General features: G+C 41.8%; 1 protein-coding gene across 3 annotated transcripts in view; it reads right to left on the reverse strand.

Moving 5' to 3' along the window:
- The window catches only part of LOC140496455 (nucleotide-binding oligomerization domain-containing protein 1-like), a 42,047-nt gene extending 23,886 nt beyond the window's left edge, over positions 1 to 18,161 (reverse strand). The window contains exons 1-5 of one of the 3 annotated variants that reach the window (XM_072596209.1): positions 18,049 to 18,161; positions 15,127 to 15,465; positions 7,244 to 7,573; positions 5,444 to 5,554; positions 2,040 to 2,474 (exon numbers count right to left, since the gene is read on the reverse strand). In XM_072596209.1, coding sequence (XP_072452310.1) covers positions 2,040 to 2,474; positions 5,444 to 5,554; positions 7,244 to 7,573; positions 15,127 to 15,465; positions 18,049 to 18,079 — 1,246 coding nt within the window. In that variant the 5' untranslated portion in view covers positions 18,080 to 18,161. The other 2 variants (XM_072596210.1, XM_072596208.1) reach the window with 2 other exon arrangements.
- Between the last annotated feature and the right edge of the window lie 6,290 nt (positions 18,162 to 24,451).

Genomic DNA, 24,451 nt, shown 5'->3' on the forward strand with positions numbered 1-24,451 from the left:
GCGGGATTCATTATCACAAAGAGGGTTGTAGAGACTGGGTCATCAGGGCTGGGGGGAACGCGGGTCTAGAGTACTGAGTTGAATGATCAGCCATGATCAGCTTGAATAACAGAGCAGGGTCAAAGGACCAAGTGGCCTACTTCTGCTCCTAGTTTCTAAGTTTCTACATTCAAAGTTGAGATGGACAGAGTTTTAACTAGTAAGACAATCAAGGGTTAAAGGGATCGGGTAAAAAGGTAGAACTAAGGAATTATCAGTTCAGTTATGATTTCATGAAATGGTGCAGCATACTTTATAGACTGAATGTCAACTGCTGTTTCTACATCTTACTCTCTTAAGACCGCCATTAGAAAACATACAGACCCAGCCCAAGTTCTTTCTCCTGATGTTCATTATCGGTATCTTTGATCTGTCTGTCACTGTTCCTGCTCAGATTTCTTGTTTTTAAGTCAATACACAGATAGACTTTTTAAGCAAGAGCAGTTTTTAACCACAGCCATGCAACAAGATCCAGATCTTACTGCAAATAGTTTTGTCCAACATTTCCTAGTCTCCCTCTTTGCTTTATCTTTTAAAATTGAGAAAAATGTAAGAGCAATGACCTGACAACAGTTAAAACTTTTGTTTCTAGAAGAACCATTAAGTGCTTTGAAATTTTGAGACCAAATTAGTTTCAACAAATTGCTTAGCTTACAAAATAATGTTTCTGTAACTTACTACGCAAAGAACATTTACCCTTCAATTACCACTAGTTTTGTATAAAATCAGGAAAATGTTGAGAGAAATCTGCTTGCTGGAAGCCTGTTAATTTAGCCACACATTCGCTCATCATGTTTAAAGGCTGCTCTTTGAATCATTCCAACAGGAACACACTTTGTTTCTCTCTATTGCTGGGCACTTCTTTCACTGTTTATCCTCTTTACTACAACTAAATTTCTGCTAATTGGACAAAGGAAATCACATTAAGGTTGTTGACATGGGTAAAAGGAGCAGCAGATGAGCTACCAAAACTGCAAACTTAGCAATCTAGTTAATATTCTGAGGCCCTGACAGTACCTTCTGTTCACTTTATTTGGGACATATTGGCAACAAATTTTCAAATATACCGTAAATGTCATAGTGTGATGTTAAGAGATGAGTGTACAAGGTATCTGCATAACATTTCATTGACCATTATATTAAGTAAATAATCTACCCATGTAAAATAGGTTATTGCCCTGCCTTCCATGACATCTACTAACTCCATTCCTGCCTCAGTTTATTTGCTGCTGAAACAGTCATCCATGCTTTTGTTACCTCTAGCCCTGACCTATCCAAAACTCTCCTGATCGGCTTCCCATATTCCACCCTTCATAAGCTTGACCTCATCAAAACTCTGGTGCCCATATCCTAACATACAATAAATAAGTCCTGATTATCCGTCAGCCCTGTGTTTGCTGACCTATATTGACTTTTAGTCCCACAATGTCTCAATTTAAAACTCTAATACTTGGTTCAAACCTGTGCATGATCTTCCTGCTCAATATTGCTGTGCACTTCTCCAGACAAACCTTTACAATTCCCAGACTACTCTAATTCTGGCCTCCTGTGCATCTCCAACTTTAAGGGTGCCACCATTGGTGATCTGCTGCCTTAGTCCTAAAGTTCTGAAACTCTCTATCTTAACCTGTCTGCCTCTCTATTTCGTTCTGTCCTACCATACACAGCTTAATTCTTCACTCTGTGCCCAAGTTTTTGGTCAACTGTCCTAACATCTCCTACTATCTCAGAATCAAACTTTGTAATGCTCCTGTGAAGTGGCTTGGAAAATTTTATCATGTTTTACGTTAAGTGTCAGTTGTACCTGTTATTAAAATATTAGACAGAGGAATTAAATTAAATATGTGAAGTCTTGTCTGCTAATATTACACACAATAATTTAAAGGCTATCATATGCATAGCTATGTACTGTCAAAGAATTCCTATTTTGTTATTTAATCAATTTTGACACTGACTAATACAATTCTAATTTTATTATGCAGTAAATAAATGTAACTCACCTTTGGTTTCTAAAGCAATAACTTTTGAAATACTATGTTTCAGAGCATCATGCTGGACTTCAAAAGAATATATCAGCTTTCTTTTTGTAGCTTCTGTATTTCTGAAGGTGAGCTGAGATACTAAACTGTATGCTCCACTTCCTTTGTGATTTTCTAAAGACATGGCAATGTCATGTTCTCCTTCCGTGAAGTACATTGTTTTGTCTTGTTCATTCTGATAATAATCGCTGATTTTTCTGTATTCCAATTGTTTTACAGATGATGAGGTGCTGTTCCATTTACTGATGAGAACTTTCTGGAAGTTACCCTCTTCCTCTCTGTACCAAGAGACTTTGACAGCTTTCGGCTTGAACCAGAGAACTGCACAAGCCAGAGAGACTGAATCATCTGTATGGAAATAGTTTGGTTTGATGATGTCTGTCACTTTTGGAGCAACTGAAAAAAAGAACAAAGAGGAACAGAATCTCTTAAACAAACTGCCATTCTTGTAATGTGCTGTATTGATCATTTTCCTAGCTTTTGAACTTATTTTTATGCACCATTTTCTTTGGGTAGGCGCTCGAAGATATTCTTTGTAAGCAAATGCATTATATTGTATCAATTGTCTGATGTAAACCAATGTATTAGTTACATTTGTATTGTATTGCAACAAAAGCAGCCAGGTGGACCTCAGAATATGAGTTCCTTGATTAGGGCTGCTAATCTGGTCCAATCAGGGAGTCCTAGCTGACACTGAGAGCTGGCTCTGAGGGAGCTGGATCAGTGTCAAGGGCTCGCCATGTGTAAATAAAGGGTGACTTGGTCACGGGAGACTGGCCTCTGTGGAGTTATTTCAGTAATCACTTTTAAACACATAACTGTGTTATTGTGTTTTCCCCAGCAATGAATGTGAACTGGTTGTGAAAGAGTCCTATTGGTGAAAGCTTGTCTCATCATGGTGAAATTGGACAGCCATGAAAGAAGGAAGAAAGTCTCTGGGCTAACCATGCTATTGGAATTAATACACAACATACTTGGAAATGTCAGGCCAGGTCCCTGAAATGGAGATTTGTCACAGATGCCTTGTTGATATTGACAATGAACACTCAGACAGGTGCCAATATGTTTTTTTTCACCCCAAGGTACAAGTTGATTAGGTTGCAGCTAGAGTGTTTTCTGCAATTCTAGAATCCACAATATAGGAGGGATGCTATTGCACTGGAAAGACTGCAGAGGAGATTTACCAGGATCTTGCTTGGGCTGGAGAGTTCGAGTCATGAACAGTTATGAGATTGGCCGGGATTTTTTTCTTTGCAGCAAAGGAGACTGGTGGTTGGTGGGGGTATGATTGAGATTACAGAAGTATAGAGTCATAGACATGGTAGATAGAAAGGAACATTTACCCTTGACGGAAGAATCAATGACAGGTAGCATAGATTTAGGGTACGGGGCAAGAGGTTTAGAGGAGAAGTGAGGACATTTTTTTCCACTCAGGGAGTGATGGGAATCTGCAACTCACTGCCTTTAAGGGTAGAGGAGGCAGAAACCCTCACATCATTCGAGATGTATTTAGATGTGCACTTGCAATGTGAGGCATAGTAGGCTATTGGCCAAGAGCTGGAAAATGGGATTAGGAAAGTTAGATACTCATTTTTGACCAGTGCAGACTCGATGGGCTAACGTGCCTTCTTCTGTGCTGTAGGCCTTTGACACTACGATGCTAATGTCACACTCATTGTTAACATAGTTCTGGAAGACAACCCGTACTGAGAGCAGGATATGATGACGTGGAGGTGGTCCCAGCACAGCCATGGTAGGATTAACACTAGAATCAGAGTTGAGAGTGTGTTGCTGCAAAAAGCACAGCTGGTCAGGCAGCATGCGAGGAGCAGGAAAATCGATGTTTTGGGCCGAGGCCCTTCATCAGTTCCAGCTCGAAACGTTGATTTTCCTGCTTCTCGGAGGCTGCCTGACCTGCTGTGGTATTCCAGCACCACACTCTCAACTCTCTGATCTCCAGCATCTGCAGTCCTCACTGTCTCCTAACAGTAGAATCAGATAACCCAATTTAAGACTTTGCCTTATTTGCCATGGGGCAGGATCAGAAGTGCATATAAAGACAGACCAAATAAGTCAGCTTTGTTAGCCAAAAACTGGGTTCTCTGAAAGAGGAAGGGTAGACTGATCATCCATCAAAAAGATATGCCAGGAGTTTCAAGGAGCTCTGACCATCTGAGATAAACCCAAGCCTACTAGTGCCTGGGACATTAGGGGTATGTATAAATTCATATACTACATCTTATAGATTAAATAAACGCATTCTACACAAGTGGAACAGGATCTAATTTTCTATGCCATTTCAATGCCTACAGTGAAACCCACAAAAATGTGTCTTATGACTGGGTCCCTTTCCCTTATATCCTCAACTAATCTAAATGGGTAACAACTTTCAATCCCAATGGACAAAAATTGATTTATCTTCTGAAATTCAGGATTTAAGCAATTAAAAAAGAAACCAAATTTCAAAGCAGGGTTGAGAACCCAAAATGTGAATATTTTCCAGGCCTCATCTTAGTAATCCTCAGCTATTTTTAAAAATAAATGCCTGATTTGGGCAGGAGATATTCTCAGCGTCCAACTGGCTGCACTGAAGATCTCTATGAGGTGGGAACGGTCAGCCTGGTACCAGCAGCAAATGTTTACAACAGCAATACTCAGGTCTGTCGCTTTCTAAAGAGCAGGTTAGCTTGCCTTAATGGAAGGAATGTAGATGTGCAGCCAAATGCAGATAATACTCATGCCACTGCCCCACATGTCCTGCACAAACACTTTTCAGTCAATGTAAGTACATTTTCAGGTCTCCCCACTATGAACTGACAGCTGGTTATTACCAGCATCAGATTGTTCAGGTTCACTGGACCTCCTTTTGAAAATGACAGTGTTATCCTCCCTGCCTCTAAAGGAGCTTAATGAGCTGTTATTTGGAGATGAGATGCTTCCAGATTCTCTCTTCTCTGCTTTCACTCCTAAAAATAGCAACCTGTCCCTGAAGTGTCAGGATCCAGATAGGATCCGTGAATGTGATTTTTAAAATCATTGCTACGCAAGGTGCTGATCCCACTGGGAATTGAAAAGTGAGAAAGTGTCAGCATAAAAAAACCCATCAGGAATGTATAGTTGAATGCTGTGGATGATAAAAATAATTACAATCTACGGTACCAGAAACAGCAAGATATAGTCCTATCTTTAAAAATGATTTATATTATAATATCTTCTACCTTAAATCATTGACAGAGCATCACTCTTACATGAACTGCTGAGGGGGCCAACACCTTTTAGGGAAACTAGAAATGCCAATTAAATTCAGTCTTGCCAAATTCACCCCATTCCCAAAATACCAAGTTCCAGAAAGTCTGATCATTTACCTTTTCCTTTTTTGTTGCAAAAAATAAATGTTCCAAAACAAATGGCCATAGTGATCACAAAGGTTAGAAGAAAAGTGAGCAATGTTCCTGATTTTATTCTTGGGTTGGATCCTAGAGAAATGCAAGACCAAAGACGTGTTAGTGTTGATTTAGCCAACACAGACAAACAGCAGTGAATAACTAGGATTCATTACAGGAAACAGAAAAGTTCTCACAACACAGTATAAGGCAGCATTACACCTGACGAATTGTAAACCTCCTTTATTGATAAATGAAGCAGTGGCCCCTCTTCTATTTATAATCTCTGGTGAATAGCCCAAATATTTTGTAAGTCAAATGGCCTTACTATAGTCCATCTAATATATTAGATAAGCTTGAAATTTTAAAAATGTATTTCAGAGGACACCCATTAGTGGAATTCTTTCAGTAGGAATAGAAACGTGAAATGTGTGACAGTTCAGCATCTGCACAGCAATTTAGATTATGATGTCAGTAAGAAAATAATTACTTATTGATTCAACACTCTACTCAGTCCCGCTCTGCACCCAAGATACACTACACCTAAAGTCTGTTTAGAAAATAAAAGTTTTCATCTTTTTACCCTGAGGATCCAAAGCTGGCTTTATCAAAGTTTGCGTTTTACGGATATTAGGAGTGCAATTTGGTGATCATAATAAAAGCCATATGTTGATGAGTAGTACTATGACAATGAGATGGAAAAGAACTGCTTTGCCAGCGGTTAGAAAAAAAAAGTCATTTTTAACTGTTGGGCAATATAGTTAGCACTGCTGCCTCACAATGCCAGAGAACCAGGCTTGATTCCAGCCTTGGGTGAGTGTCTGTGTGGGGTTGTACATTCTCCTTGTATCTGAGTGGGTTTCTGCTGTTTGCTCTGGTTTCCTCCCACAGATGTGCAGGTAAGATGGACTGGTCATGCTAAATTGGCCTATTGTGTCGAGGGATGTGCAGGCTAAGTGGGTTAGCCATGGGAATTGCATGGTTACAGGACTAGGGTAGGCAGGTGGGTCTAGGTGGGGTGTTCTGAATATCGTTGCAGGCATGATGGGCCAAATGGCCTCTTGCACGGGGTAGGGATTCTATGTCTCTGTATTTAAACATTTAGGCATGCAACAGTAAGGGTTATTTTGGCTTGTATGTAAGATTCACTACCAAACCCTGAAAAGGATTTGTGATAATAGAGGCTCCAAAGAGTAATTTTCCACTCTACACTGATACCATTGAGGGAAAGTCAATTTCATGCAGACTTTGTTAATAAATCCTCTGGAATACACACAAAAAACAACTGGGACTTGGGGTAAATAGTAAAAATGTACGTTTCCACATTTTGACCAAGGAACAAAAGAATCCACTTTAAAAGTTCCACATAAATTAGATTGTTTACTAGACATAATGGAAGGTTATTGCTTTGTCATCCTGTAATTTTCACATGAATTTGTGTGAAAGTCTGGCAGTATTTCTATTCAACTATCCCTCTGAAATGTGAAAAACCTTCATAAATCCTCTGCAAGTTAAAAGAACACGTAAGCAGAGAACAATCTGAATGATGAAACAAATCTGTGACAAAATTAAAATCTGGCAAAACTTTTTATAATGAATCAATGTTTATACTTGAAGGAACCTAATAATGTCTGTTACTTATAATGATCCATCTGTTGTATGGTTCTCTTATACAAATTCAAGCCAAGACCCCCAAAGTGGAAAAAATAGAATTCATGTCATATTAGAATTGAGAAGTGTTTCATGCCATTTTCTAGATATCATTCTCTTTTAACTACTCACCCTTGATTGTCAAACTAACAACCTTTTGTACAGGTATCTTTAAAGCTTCATGGATAACTTTGCAGACATAGGAAGCCCCATCATCTGTTTGAATGCCTTTGATGATAAGGAACGAAAGCAGATTAAATGTCCCATCTTCATTTTGTTGAGGTGATCCTGTAACCGCTCTTGATGTAACATCAAGTTGGTTTTCACTGTTTTCTGAGCCACTTTTTAACCAAGAGATAGAATGATTTTTTGGATAAAAGTTTTTCATCTCACAAATGATTACTTTGTCTTCACCAGGTTCAATTACAATGTTTACAGTGTTCACTGAAACTGTAGGAGGTGCTACAAAGACACAAGGAAAAAGGATAAATATTATATTATTTTCATTAGCCTTATTGGCATTACTTTGCAATACATCATAACAATGTTAGCCAATGTAGCCCCTCAAACCTATTCTCCTACTTAATTAGTTCAGTGTTGGTCTGTGATTTAACTCCCAATTTGTTCTTTGTCTCATATACCTCAATAATATTGCTCAATGAAAGTCCAGCTATCTCAGATTTAAAATTATTATTTTACTAAGTGCAAAAGTGAGTTAAAAATTCAATCATAATTTGCATGAAGTAGGATTTCCTAATTGGACTTCTGAACAATCTGGCTCTGATTTTGGATAATACTCCCTCTCCCATCAGTGGAAATGACCTCTCCCCAGTGGTCATATCAATGCCCATGACATCTTGAATATTTGATGTTTGTATAATCTGTCTTTTGTAATTTATTGCTTGCAGCTCAGATCTTCTGACAAATACACACAATACTCTCCCAAGACATCTGGTTTTCACTTACAGCAGATTCTAATGATTATGGATCACTTTTGGGTTTAATTAAACTGTAGGTTCAATACCCATTCTTTACATATTTCAGTATTTAATAGCAAGTGGAGAAGAAATTCTGTTTAATTTGTTCAACATTTTTGATGGAAGTTATTGACCTCCAGGTGAACTCCATTTCTCCCTTCACCAATACAGTCAAACTTGTTATTTCCAACATTTTCTATTTCTACTTCAAACTTCTAGCAGCTTCAGTACTTTCTTTTTGGTTTAGTAAAAAGCATTCTCAGGTTGACAATTTTGAACTTGGATGGTCAAATGTCAGGAATTTAGTTTTCAGTATTAAAGCTGTGTCATGGAAATGGTGACAAAGCCAAGAATATTGTATTCGGGAAAACAGGTCATTTTGACTTGTTGATTTATGTCCACGAGGTATGAAACTGCACTGTTCAGTTATTTGAAGAAAGGACCTACAATTGGCCATCAGGGATAGTAAATGCTTCACCCCAATAGTTCAGTTTGCTGAATGTAAACAAAATCAATCCAACTCACATTATTGCTTCTGTTTTTTTTCTAACTTGCAAGACAGATTAGAGTAATTTTACAGATATTGCACCATAGCTAAGTAAAATATCTACCCTATGTCTTTAAGAAGAAACACAATGGTCTGTACCTTGTGGCATCAGCAAAGCACCAGCATTCACCTTTGACTTTCATGAAAGTTATACACAAAAATCTACCAATTTCTGTGGCAATTTCCTTTTCCAAGGTCAGTTTTATTGTTGGTACCAAGTCAATGTGTCTCAAAGCATCAAGCAACAGTGGATGTGATCGATTTGGATTTTCAGAAGGCCTTTGACAAGGTGCTGCATAGGAGGCTGCTAAATAAGATAAGGACCAAAGGTGTTGGAGACAAGATCCTGGCATGGGCAGAGGATTGGCTGACTGGCAAAAAGTAAAGAGTGGAGATAAAAGGGTCTTTTCTAGCAGGGCAGGCAGTGATTAGTAGAGTTCTGCAGAGGTCAATATTAGTATCACAACCATTCATGTTATACATTAATGATTTGGTTGAAGAAACTGAGGGTACTGTTGCTTAGTTTGCAAATGACACAAAGATAGTTGGAGGGACAGGCAGTGTTGAGGAAGCAGGGAGACTGCAGAAAGAGTTGGACAGGCTAGGAGAGTGGGCAAAGAAGTGACAGATGGAATACAATGTGGGAAAGTGTGAGGTTATGCACATTGGTAGGAAGAATAGAGATGTGGACTACAAACAATTTGTAGATGTCTATCAAGTCACCCCTCAGCCTCTGTCGTTCCAGGGAAAACAATCTCCTCATAAGTAAAACCGTCCAGACAAGGCATCATCCTGGATAAACCTTTTCTGCACCCTGTCCAAAGCATCCACGTCCTTCTGGTTGTGTGGCGATCAGAACTGCATGCAATATTCCAAATGTGGCCAAACTACAGTTTTGTACAGCTGCAACATAAATTGCCAACTTGAATAATTGATGCCCCGGCCAATGAAGGCAAGCATGTTGTATGCGTTTTGACCACCTTATCTACCTGTGTTGTCACTTTTAGGGATCTGTGGACCTATACATCCGGATCTCTCTGTATGTCAATGCTCCTAAGGATTCTGTCCTTTATTGCATAATTCACAGCTGAATTTGATCTTCCAAAATGCATCAACTTGCACTTGTTTGGATTAAACTCCATCTGCCATTTCTCTGCCCAAATCTGCAATCTATCTATATCCCACTGTATCCTTTGACAATCTTCTTCATGGTCTGCAACTCTACCAATTTTGGTATCAATAAACAATATAGACAATAGGTGCAGGAATAGGCTATTTGGCCCTTCGATCCAACACCACCATTCATTATGATCATGGCTGATTATCCACAATCAGCATCCTGTTCCTGCCTTATCCCCATAACCCTTGATTTCACTATCTTTGAGAGCTCTCTTTCTTGAAAGTATCCAGAGACTTGCCCTCCACTGCCTTCTGGGGCAGAGTATTCCATATATCCACCACTCTCCGGGTAAAGATGTTTCTCCTCAACTCTGATCTAAATGGCCTACCCCTTATTTTTAAACTGTGTCCTCTGGTTCTGGAAACATGCTTCCTGCCTCCAGAGTGTCCAATCCTTTAATAATCTTATACGGCTCAATCAGATCTCCTCTCATCCTTCTAAACTCAAGTGTATACAAGCCCAGTCGCTCCAATCTTTCTACATTATGATAGTCCCACGATTCTGGGAATTGACCTCGTGACCCTATGCTGCACTTCCTCAATAGCCAGAATTTCCTTCCTCAAATTTGGAGACCAAAACTGCACACAATACTTCAGGTGCAGTCTCACCAGGGCCCTGTACAGCTGTAGAAGGACCTCTTTACTCCTATACTCAATTCCTCTTGTTATGACGGCCAGCATGCCATTAGCTTTCTTCACTCCCTGCTGTGCCTGCATGCTTGCTTTCATTGACTGATGAATAAGAACACCTAGATCTTGTTTTACTTCCCCTTTACCTAACTTGACTCCATTTAGGTAGTAATCTGCCTTTCTGTTCTTGCCACCAAAGTGGATAACCACTGATTTATCCACATTAAACTGCACCTGCCGTGCGTCTGTCGACTCACCTAGCCTGTCCAAGTCATCCTGTACTCTCATAACATCCTCCTCACATTGCACCCTGCCACCCAGCTTTGTGTCATCAGCAAATTTGCTAATATTACTTTTAATATATTGTAAACAGCTGCAATCCCAACACTGAACCTTGTGGTGCCCCACTGGTCACCACCGGTCATTCTGAAAAGGACCCGTTTATCACTGCTCTTTGCTTCCTGTCAGCCAAGCAATTTTCAATCCAAGTCAGTATTTTGTCCCTAGTACCATGTGTCCTAATTTTGCTCACTAATCTCCTATGTGGGACTTTATCAAAGGTTTTCTGAAAGTCCAGGTACACTACAACCACTGGGTCTTCCTTGTCCATCTTCATGGTTACATTCTCAAAAAATTCTGGAAGATTAATCAAGCACGATTTCCTCTTTGTAAATCCATGCTGACTCTGGCCTATCCTGTTACTGCTATCCAAATGAGTTGTTATTTCATCTTTTATAATTGACTCCAACATCTTTCCCACAACTGATGCCAGGCTAACCAGTCTATAAATCCCTGTTTTCTCTCTCCCTCCTTTCTTGAAAAGTGGGACAACATTTGCCACCCTCCAATCCACAGGAATTGATCCTGAATCTATAGAACATTGGAAAATGATTACCAATGTGTCCATGATTTCTAGTTAAGTACCCTGGGATGCAGACCATCAGGTCCCGGGAACTTATCAGCCTTCAGACCTAACAGTCGATCCAACACCATTTCCCACCTAATATAAATATAAATTCCCTTCAGTTCATCCATTATCCGAGGTTCTTCAGCCACCAATACATCTGGGAGATTGCTTGTGGCTTCCTCAGTGAAGACAGATCCAAAGAACCTATTCAACTCTTCTGCCATTTCCTTGTTCACCAGAATAAATTCACCCATTCCTGTGTTCAAGGGACCAATTTTAGTCTTAACCTTTTTTTTTCTATTCACATACCTAAAAAAGCTCTTACTATCCTCCTTTATGTTTTTGGTCGGTTTGCCTTCGTACCTCATTTTTTTTCTCCACGTATTGCCTTTTTAGTTATCCATTGTCGTTCTTTAAAAAGTTTTCCAGTCCTTTGGCTTCCCACTCATCTTTGCTATGTTATACTTCTCTTTTATCTTTATACAGTGCTTAACTTATCCACAAACTTACTAATCAGACCGCCTATATTTTCCTCCAGATCATTTACATATGTTTACATTTATTTACATAACAAGCATGTTAGCATTCATTTCAAGAGGGCTAGAATAAAAGAGGGACATATTGCTGAGGATGTACAAGGCTGTGGTCGTACCATATTTGGAATATTGTGAGCTGTTTTGGGCCCGTATCTAAAGAGGTATGTGCTAGCCTTGGAGTCACTCCAGATGTTTACAAAAATGATCCCGAGGATGAAGGGCTTTCCATATGAGAAGCAGTTGAAGACCCTGCTCTGTAATCAATGGAGTTTAGAAGGCTGAGAGGGGAATCTTATTGAAATTTACAGAATACCGAGATAACTGGAGAGAGTGGACATGGAGAAGATCTTTCCATTAGTAGGAGAGACTGGGATTCAAAGGCACATGCTCAGGGAGAAGGGATTCCTTTAGAACTGTGATTAAGATGAAGTTCTTTAGCCAGAGAGTGGTGAATCTGTGGAATTTGTTGCTGCAGAATGCTGTGGAGGCCCAGTCATTGAGTCTATTTAGGACAGTGATTAGAAAAGGGATCAAGGGTCATGGGGACAAGGCAAGAGAATAAGCTGAGAATTGTACCAGCCATGATTGAATAGCAGAGCAAACTCGATGGGCCAAATGATCTAATTCTAGTCCCATATCTTATGGTGTTCATGGCAATGCCTCAACCAATTAGCACCCTTGTTCTCATACACTATAAGCTGTTTCAAAACAAAGATGTTGGAGATCTGAAACAAAAACAGGTACAAAAATTGCTCAAGAATAGCAGCAGGTCTGGCAGCATCTGTGGGAAGAAAGCAGAGTTAACGTTTCAAGTCTGAACTGTTAGTAAATGTTTAAACAAAAATGGTATTTATGCGGTGGAGGGGTAAGCAGATAGATGGAGATGAAACCGAGAGAGAGAGAGAGAGAGATATGAAAGGGGTAGATAAACAGGGAGATAATGGATAGCAGGCCGGGACAGTGGCATTATAACGTATATATTCCATATCAATGGTGTTTTTTCCTCTCTCTGGTTTGACAGTGCTTACATATAAAATTGTCATATTTCTATTTTAAAACAAAGCAGACAAGGCAATGTGCTGTCAGATGCAGACTATAAGTCACAGCAAATGATTAGGTCTGAACCATAGCCTCAGATGGGCAAACCTTTCTGTGCCAGTTCCAATCTTTGCATTTGCTTTACTAGTCGTTATTATGACCACTTTGAGTCATCAGGCCTATTTTTATAGCCAGATTTAAATGTATGCACACTAGAAAGTAGGCTGGGAGCCTTAACATCTATCACTATGACAAACATTACTTTGGTATTAAAAGACATTAGCCAGCTAAAGACAACACTGCGTAGTTCCAGAACAAAACTTCTAATAGGATTGAAACACACAAAAATAGTCTTGGTGGGTATCTTCTCTTTTCTTGCCCACTGTGGGAGGGAGCACATCTCAGCATCTATAGGGATCTCATCACAAGACACCAACCTTCCATGCACCTCCCCGGCCCCCATGGTGCTTAGTTTAATGTTGAAATTAGTACAGTGATTTTCTTCCATTAATAGTAGAAATAGCCTTGTGACTTACCAGTTTATGCCAAAGTTGACATTTTCCAATTTGAACTCAGTTTAATTTAGAATAGTTTTTCATAACTGAAAGAGCAATTTGTAGGAATACAAACAACAATTCAGGAAGTACTGTAATGTGTTATTTCTATTTCTTTGTGCCACCTTTATTTGGAGCTTCTAAGCATGATTTCTCGATTAGGTTTGAACCATAAGCAGTTATGGATTGCACTCAAAATCCTTAAGGACTTTCAGGAGCTGTCAGGCAGAGGTGACTTTTAAACCTCTTAACGTAAATTAGATTATATTCAAACCAGATTAGATCAAATTCAAACCCTGAGGTGACTGCTACTAACTTAATGCTGTCAAACCTCTCTTTCATACACTTTGACTTCTTTACATTTATTCGCCCTGAGATACTAAAATTTAACTTTTCTCATTCTGTCAATAGGCTGGTTTTTGAAGCTCTTTCATCTTCAGACAGTTTTTCTGTTTGATCTTCACAGCTACCTATTTTTACACATTGTAGATAATTTATCAGTCTGCCAGCCAGAATGAATCACTTTTGCCATTCAGCTTCATTTTGTTTCATATAAATTCCCTCCTCCATTAATTTATTTGGGCAGGAGTCTCCCTGTACATTACAAGTTTACTTTCCATAAACCAAACTTGTTCACTCACACATTAAGTATAATTTTTTCAGGCTCACTGCACAAAAGTGTGAAACCTGTTTCACTCCAGTCGCTCAGTAATTTTAAAATTCTTTACCATCTTTTCCATAACATGAAGTTTTGACTGGCAATTCCTAACCAGCACATTGTAGTTAAGTCTAGTTTCCAACCTGAATTGTTCCCACATTAGAGCTTTACAAGAATGACCCTGGAAATGGAGGGCTTGTCATATGAGGAGCAGTTGAGGACTGTACTCGGTGGGGTTTAGAAAGATACGAGGGCTCTCGTTAACATTTACAGGATAGAGTGGACGTGGAGAAGATGTTTCCACTAGTAAGAGAGACAAGGACCAGAGAGCCCAGACTCAGTGAAGGGACAACCCTTTAGAAGTGAGATGTGGACAAAATGCTTCAGCCAGAGGTTGGTGAATCTGCAGCACTCATTGCTGCAGAGGGCTTTGGCAACCAAGTATTTAAGGCAAAGATAGGTAGATTCTTGATTAATGAGGGGATCAAAGATTATGAGGAGAAGATAGGAGAATGGGATTGAGAAACACATCAGCCATGATTGAATGGCAGTGCAGACTCAGCGGGCTAAATGGCCTAGTTTTCATACCTTACGGACTTACAGAAACTCACCTGGTAGAAATGTTGGCATCCAGAAATGTACCTTCTCCACTGAGGTAACTTGAAATGTTTTCAATTTGAGTTTGGAAGTGCTTTTCTTTCATCACTTCTTACTGACTGTTACATTAAAAACTGTGAATGGGTCTCAACAAAATCATGGTCAAGATCTTTTAGTTTGATCAGGTGATGTCAAATTAATTGTCACTTTACATCAAACCTGCTTCCAACTGACAGTATTCACATCTGTATAATTTTCTCATCCTACATTTTAAACTTCTCACCATTATGAATGCTTATCCACACCATTAATGTTTACAGAGAAGACAGTAAGTAAAGGAAAACCTCCAGAGGTCCTAAAGGTTTACACTTTAGGCATTATTTTTCACTCACCTGTTACCGACAAAGTAACTTTCCCTGTGGCTTTGTCGGAAAATACTGTCACTGTGCAGGAGTATGACCCAATGTCGTAAATCGTAACATTTTTTAGGAGTAAAGAAGCATTTGCTTTGCTTATTTCATTTATAGAGAGACTTGATCCTGGTCTATAGCTTTCATATTCTCCAAAGTCAAACAAACAAACAGCTTTTTCCTCATTTCCCACTCTATGGTTCCACTCAATGACAATGTATCTCAAATCAACTGCAACTGCGCCTGAAAACGTGCAGCCAAGGAGGACATCTTCCCCAAAGGTGGCACTGACAGCTGGTGTGAGCATCACCTCCAGTGAACCTGCAATAAAAATAATAGACATCAAAGGAGAGTAGGGTCGATACATTGTTTATTAATCATTAATTTTATTTGTCAGCATTCCAAGGAGGGACAAATGGCTAGCAGTTTCAGGACCCAGGAGCTGGGAAACTCATTGGGTCATGTTTCATTCTTATAGTTGCTACACTTCGGAGAAACACTTGACTGGCTATAAGGCTTATTATTACACAGAGACCTGGGAAAAAGGCTGCATTAATACAAGTCCGATGTCTCCCCCCTCCACCCCACCCACACCTCCAGCCAGATGAGCAGAGGCATTAAGTAGTGATGTGGGTGGGAGAGAAGGAAGGGGAGGGGAGAGGCAGGCAAGTTTAGCTGCCATTGGGTTGAGGGGGCTATGCTGTCAGCTGCCATTGCAAAACCAGACAGAAGCTTGTTTCGGGTTGTGCTGGACACACACAATTTGCCTGTTTTGGCTCGAACTTACACTTTTAAAAAATCTGTCTCTTTGGTGAAAGTCACTTGCTACATTAGAAAGTGGCAAAATGACACTGTACCTCAAACAAATATATTAAATATGCTCTTTGCCTGACCTGCTGAGTTTTTACAGCAATTTCTGTTTTTGTTTCTGATTTACACCATCCACAGTTCTTTCGATTTTTATTTAGTATTAAATCTGCTATTTTGCAGGGTTCTTCATCTAGGTGAATTTGCAGGGAGCAGTATGGACAAGACAGTCAAATTGTGACTTCTTCTCACTGTAACAATTCTGTGATTACAGGTGACTTTAATGTTTCAGTTCTCAATATCCATGAGGGATTGGGGCATGAACTTCCCATGTATAATAATAAGCACGATACCACTCTTATGTACCTCAAAGGACCACAATGTTTACTAAGGCAAACTGGTTGAGACAATGGGATAAAAAGAGGTCTGGGGTAGACTTCACAAGTACGAGGGTAGCAGATAGCAAGGCGTGAGCACACCACAGGAAGTTTTGAAGGGCTCAAATACATATTTGAATACTGCAGTGACTCTTTTGGAGTTTAGTAGATAATTACTTAAATTTACTGAGTGCTGTCGCTTCAGGATAATATTTATTGTCAGATTCATAAAAAGAGTTTGAAGCTTGCGCAAGAAAGAATCCAATTCAAGGCAGACATGTCTGATGGACGAAGGGGAAAACCAAAACTGACAAATTACAATACAGTAGCCAGAACTCTTTCACTTGTTTGTAAGTCACTGTGTAGGTCAGCCTTGGCTAGGGTGATGTGCTTCCTCTCCAAAGGGTGAATTTTTAACCAAACAACAGTAGTTACAGAGTCACTGTTTAGCTAGCTGTTATTCCAGATTTTTACTGAATTCAAACTTCACCATCTGCTATAGTAATATCTAAAGCAATGTCCACATCTCAGAATGCTGTTCTGGATTACTTGTCCAAAGACGCTAAGACTATGCCACTGTTTCCTTATTTTCTCTCCTGCCTGAAGAAAAATAACTTCAGAAACCACTGTAGTCTTTAGATATTTAATTGCTTTGAGTAATGTGCAACATACCAAATATCATATTTATTGCTTCACTAAAAGAACTTTCATCAAAATATATTTCCACTTTCTAAGCCTGAAATGAAGGCCTATACTTCACATCACCCCTTTCATATCCGAAAAGCTGCAAAGAAATGACTTCCTTGTTTACAGTAACAGCGAGATAAAGCAATTCTCCACTTACCCGCTAAGGGGACAAAACAAAATATAATCAGTTCTACTAAAAAGCAATTCATTGTTCCATGCGTCTCAATTTAAAGCAGAATTATGATAACAATACATAATCACCAAGCAAACTACAGCCCAACATCTTAGCCGAAAAAATGAAAACTAAAGCGAAAGCAAACAGCACCGGAAGTTGCAAGTATGAACGCATTCATTTATGAAGGTTCCTGGTCCACCTCGAAAGTTATCTGCATGATAGCGCTGAGCATTCGTAAACTCATAAAAAACATCAGGTTTGCCAAAATCTTCATGAAAGATGTGCTGTTTTAAAACGGACCATTACCACGTGGAAAGAAAGAGATTTTGAAAGATAGAACTCCTTTATATCATAACATAGCAAATATCAAATAGCGAAAATCTGAGATAAAAACTGAAAATGCCGAACTATTGAGAAGACACTGAGTAAACTCGGACAGGTTAATGATTCAACCTGAAATAAATAATTTAAAAATAATTAAAACAGAAATGTGAGAACTACAAATATACGAATATGAGAAAAGGAGAAACAAGGATGCAGTGAGTCTGAGGTATGGTGTGATATAACTTTGATCTCCAGAATCATGTATCAGAGACTCTGCTAGAGGATTGTACCAAAGCAACTGTAGGGCATAGATGTCTTCTGAGGTTCTTCTGCTGATCGTAAAAATACTGTTTGAACACAGACCTTCAGGTCTAGTTGGAGATTATTGAAACAGATTAAACGTTAAACAAGATGTGCTATTTAAAAATCCACCAGATTCAGTTAAGGTTGGAAAAAGAGAAATTTTACATGAAGTAAAAACAAACAAATACTGTGGCTGCAAGAGCAACTTAGAAGCTGGGAATTCCACAGTACCTCGCTGCCTGAATTCTTTAAGCCTGTCCATCACCTGCAAGGCACAAGTCAGAAGTGTGGTGGAATAATCCACACTTGGTTAGTTGGGTGCAGCTCCAACAACACTCACGTAGCTTGACACCATCCAGGACTAAGCAGCCTGCTTGCCTGTAAGATCCTTTATGCACGCCCAGACTCTCAACCACACCGCATGCTGCCCTCAAAGCGGCTGTTGGGGGTGGGGGGGGGGGGGGGGGGAGGTGGGGAAACGAGACTGTCACACACCTCCTTCTGGAATGTGCCTATGCAGAAGAAGTCTGGAAAGGAATGCAGCGGTGTTTGTCGAGGTTCGTCCCGAGCAGTGCGGTGACGCGGGACTCCATGCTCTACAGTCAGGTCCCCAGGACGCACACCGAGACGAACATCAACTGTGCCTGGAGGATCATCAGCTCGGTGAAGGACGCTCTCTGGGTGGTCCGAAACCTGAATCTAGATTAGAATGGTGATGGAAAAGCACAGCAGTTCCAGCGGCATCCGAAGAGCAATAAAATCGATGTTTCGGGCAAAAACCCTTCATCAGGAATACAGGCAGAGTGCCTGAAGGGTGGAGAGATAAATGAGAGGAGGGTGGGGGTGGGGAGAAAGTAGCATAGAGAACAACAGGTGAGTGGGGGAGGGGATGAAGGTGATAGGTCAGGGCGGTGCAATGGATAGATGGAAAAGAAGATAGGCAGGTAGGACAAGTCATGGGGACAGTGCTGAGCTGGAAGTTTGGAACTGGGATGAGGTGGGGGAAGGGGAAATGAGGAAACTGTTGAAGTCCACATTGATGCCCTGGAGTTGAAGTGTTCCGAGGCGGAAGTTTCGGCGTTCTTCCTCCAGGTGTCTGGTGGTGAGGGAGCAGCGGTGAAGGAGGCCCAGGACCTCCATGTCCTCGGCAGAGTGGGAGAGGGAGTTGAAATGTTGGGCCACAGGGTGGCGTGGTTGATTGGTGCGGGTGTCCCGGAGATGTTCCCTAAAGCACTCTGCTAGGAGGCGTCCAGTCTCCCCAATGTAGAGGAGACCACATCGGGAGCAACAGATACAATAAATGATATTGGTGGATGTGCAGGTAAAACTTTGATGGATGTGGAAGGCTCCTTTAGGGCCTTGGATGGAGGTGAGGGAGGAGGTGTGGGCGCAGGTTTTGCAATTCCTGCAGTGGCAGGGGGAGGTGCCAGGATGGGAGGGTGTGTTGTATGGGGGCGTGGACCTGACCCGGTTGTCACGGAGGGAATGGTCTTTGCGGAAGGCGGAAAGGGGTTGGGAGGGAAATATATTCCTGGTGGTGGGGTCCATTTGGAAATGGCAGAAATGTCGGCGGATGATTTGGTTTATGTGAAGGTTGGTAGGGTGGAAGATGAGCATCAGGGGCATTCTGTCCTTGTTACGGTTGGAGGGGTGGTGTCTGAGGGTGGAGGTGCGGGAAGTGAACGAGATGCGTTGAAGGGCAACTTTAACCACGTGGGAAGGGAAATTGCAGTCTCTAAAGAAGGAGGCCATCTGGTGTGTTCTGTGGTGGAACTGGTCCTCCTGGGAGCAGATACGGCGGAGGCGGAGGCGGAGGAATTGGGAATACAGGATGGCATTTTTGCAGGAGGTAGGGTGGGAAGAGGTGTAATCCAGGTAGCTTTGGGAGTTGGTGGGTTTGTAAAAAATGTTGGTGTCAAGTCGGTCGTCACTAATGGAGATGGAGAGGTCCAGGAAGGGGAGGGAGGTGTCAGAGATGGTCCAGGTAAATTTAAGGTCAGGGTGGAATGTGTTGGTGAAGTTGATGAATTGCTCAACCTCCTTGCGGGAACACGAGGAGGCGCCAATGCAGTCATCAATGTAGCGGAGGAAGAGGTGGGGAATGGTGCTGGTGTAATTACAGAAGATGGACTGTTCTACGTAGCCAACAAAGAGACAGGCATAGCTGGGGCCATACGGGTGTCCATGGTCTGGAGGAAGTGGGAGGATTCGAAGGAGAAATTGTTAAGGGTAAGGACTAGTTCGGCTAGACGAATGAGTGTGTTGGTGGAAGGGTACTGTTGGGGACGTCGGGAGAGGATGAAACAGAGGGCTTGGAGGCCTTGGTCATGGCGGATGGAGGTGTAGAGCGATTGGATATCCATGGTGAAGATGAGGCGTTGGGGGCCGGGGAAATGGAAGTCTTGGAGGAGGTGGAGGGCATGAGTGGTGTCTCGAACGTATGTGGGGAGTTCCTGGACTAGGGGGAATAGGACAGTGTCGAGGTATGTAGAAATGAGTTCAGTGGGGCAGGAGCATGCTGAGAAATGGGTCAGCCAGGGTGGTCAGTCTTGTGGATCTTGGGAAGGAAGTAGAACCGGGCAGTGCGGGGTTCCCGGACTATGAGGTTGGAAGCTGTGGGTGGGAGATCTCCTGAGGTGATGAGGTTCTGTATGGTCTGGGAGATGATGGTTTGGTGAAGGGGGGTGGGGTCATGGTTGAGGGGGCGGTAGGAAGAGGTGTCCTCGAGTTGGCGTTTGGCTTCAGCGGTGTAGAGGTCTGTACGCCAGACTACCACTGCGCCCCCTTTATCTGCTGGCTTGATGGTGAGGTCGGGATTGGAGCAGAGGTATTGGAGGGCTGCACGTTGTGAGAGGTTGGAGTGGGGGAGGGGGGTAGGCAGGTTGAGGCGGTTAATGTCCCGGCGGCAGTTGGAAATGAAGAGGTTGAGGGCGGGTAATAGGCTGGCACGGCGTGTCCAGGTGGATGGAGTGTGTTGGAGGTGGGCGAAGGGGTCCTCAGAAGGTGGACGGGAGTCCTGATTGTGAAAGTAAGCTCGGAGGCGGAGGTGGCGGAAGAATTGTTCAACGTCACGGCGTGCATTAAATTCATTGATGCGTGGACGGAGGGGGATGAAGGTGAGTCCTTTGCTGAGGACTGATCGTTCGTCCTCAATGAGGGGGAGGTCGGGGGAATGGTGAAAACTCGGCAGGGCTGGGAGCTGGAATCTGGTGTGGGTGTGGAGCTGGGAGTGGGGGCGGAGCCGGTAACTGGAGTGGGTGTGGTGGTAGGGCAATGGGGGTGGAGTCATGAGCAGGGGTGGTGTTCCTCTCAGGATTCTGGGGGGTGAGGATGGTGACAGTGGGATCTGTGGGGGGCGTGTCAGCAGAATGTAGGTGAGTTGTGTTGGTGGGGGCGGAAGTGGTGGCAAACACAGCAGTGGGGGGGGTGGAAGTCACTGAGAGTGTGACATCAGCGATGATGTGAGGGGCGGAAGTGATGTCACATATGGTGCATGAGGAATTGTGAGGGGCAGAACTGCCTGTGGAAGCGGCCATGATGGGGGCGGAAGTGACATCATCAATCAGCGTGGGGATGGTGGCTGCACGAGCCGCTTGGCTAATGGCGTCCGAGCAGTTCCAGAGGCCAGGGGAATCTACTGGAATGTTTGAGGAGTGCTGGTTATGGAGGTGGGTAGATAAAAGTTTGTTGTACTTACAGTTTTTGATGTCTGAGATGGAGTTGAAATACTGTTCATTAAGAGTATGAATTCTCCTGAGGATGTAGTACAGAAGGGGTCCTTTGCAATTCTGAGAGTGTGGCCCTCAGTTGAAGCAGGGCAGTCATTGTTTTTACTGCAGTCCGAAACCTGTTGATCTTCCAGCTGAAGGAGTTGACCCTGACTGAGTGTTGCAGACTGGCGCATTCCAAGGTCCAGGACTATGTGTTGAGGGACGCGCTGAAGCTTGGGGCAGATGCCGCCAAGGCGTGGTGGGGAAAGACCACTGTATAACATCTGCTTTCCTAAGAAGAACAAGGGACCCATGCAGTCATTTGGGCTCCATTAACGCCTCAGCTAAGTATGTGGATATATGATTGATAAACGTACAGACCTGTATATATGAATGATAAATTCTGATCTCTGTATGTAAATGTTTATGTATGTATGGCATGACCAACTGTACAGACCATCAAATTATTTATGAATAAAATATATTTTTGAAATATAAAAAAAGTTCCATCTAACACCTACAACATTTAGTCCCTTCACCATAAATAGAATGGTAGCAGAGTGTGCTATCTACAAGATTAGATTACTTATAGTGTGGAAACAGGCCCTTCGGGCCAATAAGTCCACACCAACCCTCCAAAGAGCAACCCACCCAGACCCATTCCCCTACACATAACACTACAGGCAATTTAGCATGCTAAATCACCTAACCTGCACATTTTCTTTGGACTGTGGGAAGAAACCAGAGCACCCGGAGGAAACCCATGCAGACAAGGAGAGAATGTGCAGACTCCACACCAACAGTTGCCTGAGGCGGGAATTGAACCCAGGTCTCTGGTGTTGTAAGGCAGCAGTGCTAACCACTGAGCCACCGTGCTGCCTACTGCAGTAACTCACAAAGGCTCCTGCTGACTGTACCACAACATCTTTCTTACCTTAACCTACCAATGCCAGTATCAAGGTCAAGGTGGCAAAATAGGTATTGTGCAGTGGCGAACCTAGCTCTGTCAACCCTGTAAAAGCTTCCTTACCAACATCTGGGGACATGTGCTGCACCTCAGTACCAAACGAAGACCATCACCATGCTCGAAACCATCCAAGGGACTCCATTCACCACCAAAAACAGTAATCTCTGCCAATATATACCATATACAAGATACACCATCCACAAGATGCATCACAATAATCCAGCAACTGTCCTATGACAGTAAGTCAGCACCTTCCAAACTTGTGATCTTTGCCACCTGTAAGGACAGAGTAGCAGATGCATGGAAACACCAAATACACCTTCTCCTCCAAGCCAAACCATGCTGACTTTCACAGGATGAGGATGTTACTGGCTAGGCCAACTTTTATTGCCCATCACTAATTGCCCCCATTGCTGTGAGTCTGGAGTCACAGATAAGTCAGACCAGCTAAGGATTTACCTTTTTAAAGGGCGCTAGTGAAGCAGATGGGTTTTTCCCAACAATGGATTCATAATTAGATTGTTAATTCCAAATCTATTATTGATTTATTTTATTCTGGCACTTGCTGTGGCTAGATTCAAACCCCAGAATGTTACCTGGGTCTATGGTTTAATGTGTCAATAATAATACCACTAGGCCATTGTCGCCACTTGCAACCATATTGCTATTCCTTCAATTTTACTGGGGCAAAACCTTGGAATCCCTTCCTTACAGCATTGCGAGCATTTCTATTGTCACAAAGCATGTCCTTTTTTTTCTCTAAAAACTGTTCCTTGGCTCAAGGAGACTCTGCCCTTAATTTTTTTCAGAGGGGCAATAAACCAGGCTGGATTCCAATCAATCTGGTTTGATCCAGAGATGAAAAGGAATTGAGAGACTTTTTGTTTATATGTTATCAGATGAGACTTCAGGCCAAAGTGGTCATGTTTTAGAACTGACCTGTATAATGAAAGGGGAATGGTTAGCACTTAGCTAGCTCAGCTGGGCGGGTTTTAGTTCAGTTTTGAACTGGGAAGTTCAACAGGGAGCTGTGTTGAAACTCTTTTTTTCTGACCTTCAACTTCAACTTGCAAGCACGTGTTCCATTTATACTAGTTTTTAAAGGGAGTTTGCTTATTGGGACTGTTGTATATATTGGGAACAGCATAATTAAGTGTAATTGGATAGGCTGAGCTCTGTAGGGTTTCGTTATTCTGTTCTTTGTGTTTCGTTGTGTAATTTGTGAATAAATATTTTGTCTGTTTTAAAATCTAGTAGTCAACTTAGCTATCTTACTCCAGGTGATTTTTACTGTATACTTACTGAAACAAAGTTAGGTCTAGGGCTGCCTGCTTAAGAATGTTTTGAGTGGTCTGGCCTAGTCCATAACACGATGTCCTAAGGACTATAGCAGTTCAAGAAGGCAGCTCATCACTATCTTCTCCAGGCTATTAGGGAAAGATGCCCATATTCTATGGATTAAAAAAAGGTTCTGGTCAATCTTCCCTGCTAGCTTGTATCTGTAGTCACAAATTAGACTACATGTTATTGAGCATAGAAAGAACATAACTTTACAGAGAACTTTGATGCTGACCACCCCCAATATCACAAGAACTAATCTGAATTGAATGCTTACAGTTTATTCAGCAGTAGTAATTGCCAAAGTTAAGTCTTACCTGCTCTTACCAACAGGAGCATACACACATCCTTCTCACACAGCAACCTTTACTTTATATTGGTGCTTTCTTTATTTCAGCAATGATAAACCAAATCAAGGTTTCAATAGTGGCCCTGCCCTTGAGCCTGTCAGCCTGGGTTCAAGTCCCAGCTGATCCAGAGGTGTGTCATAGCACATCTGAACAGGTTGAGCATTCAGATTAAAAAGTATCTTCAGTGACAAGTGTTAGGTTTTTTCATTTTTTCTTTAACACTGAATTGTGGAATATTGTGTGCAATTCTGGTCTCCTTCCTATCAGAA

Source organism: Chiloscyllium punctatum, chromosome 26, assembly GCF_047496795.1.
Source record: "Chiloscyllium punctatum isolate Juve2018m chromosome 26, sChiPun1.3, whole genome shotgun sequence".
Taxonomy (NCBI): domain Eukaryota; kingdom Metazoa; phylum Chordata; class Chondrichthyes; order Orectolobiformes; family Hemiscylliidae; genus Chiloscyllium; species Chiloscyllium punctatum.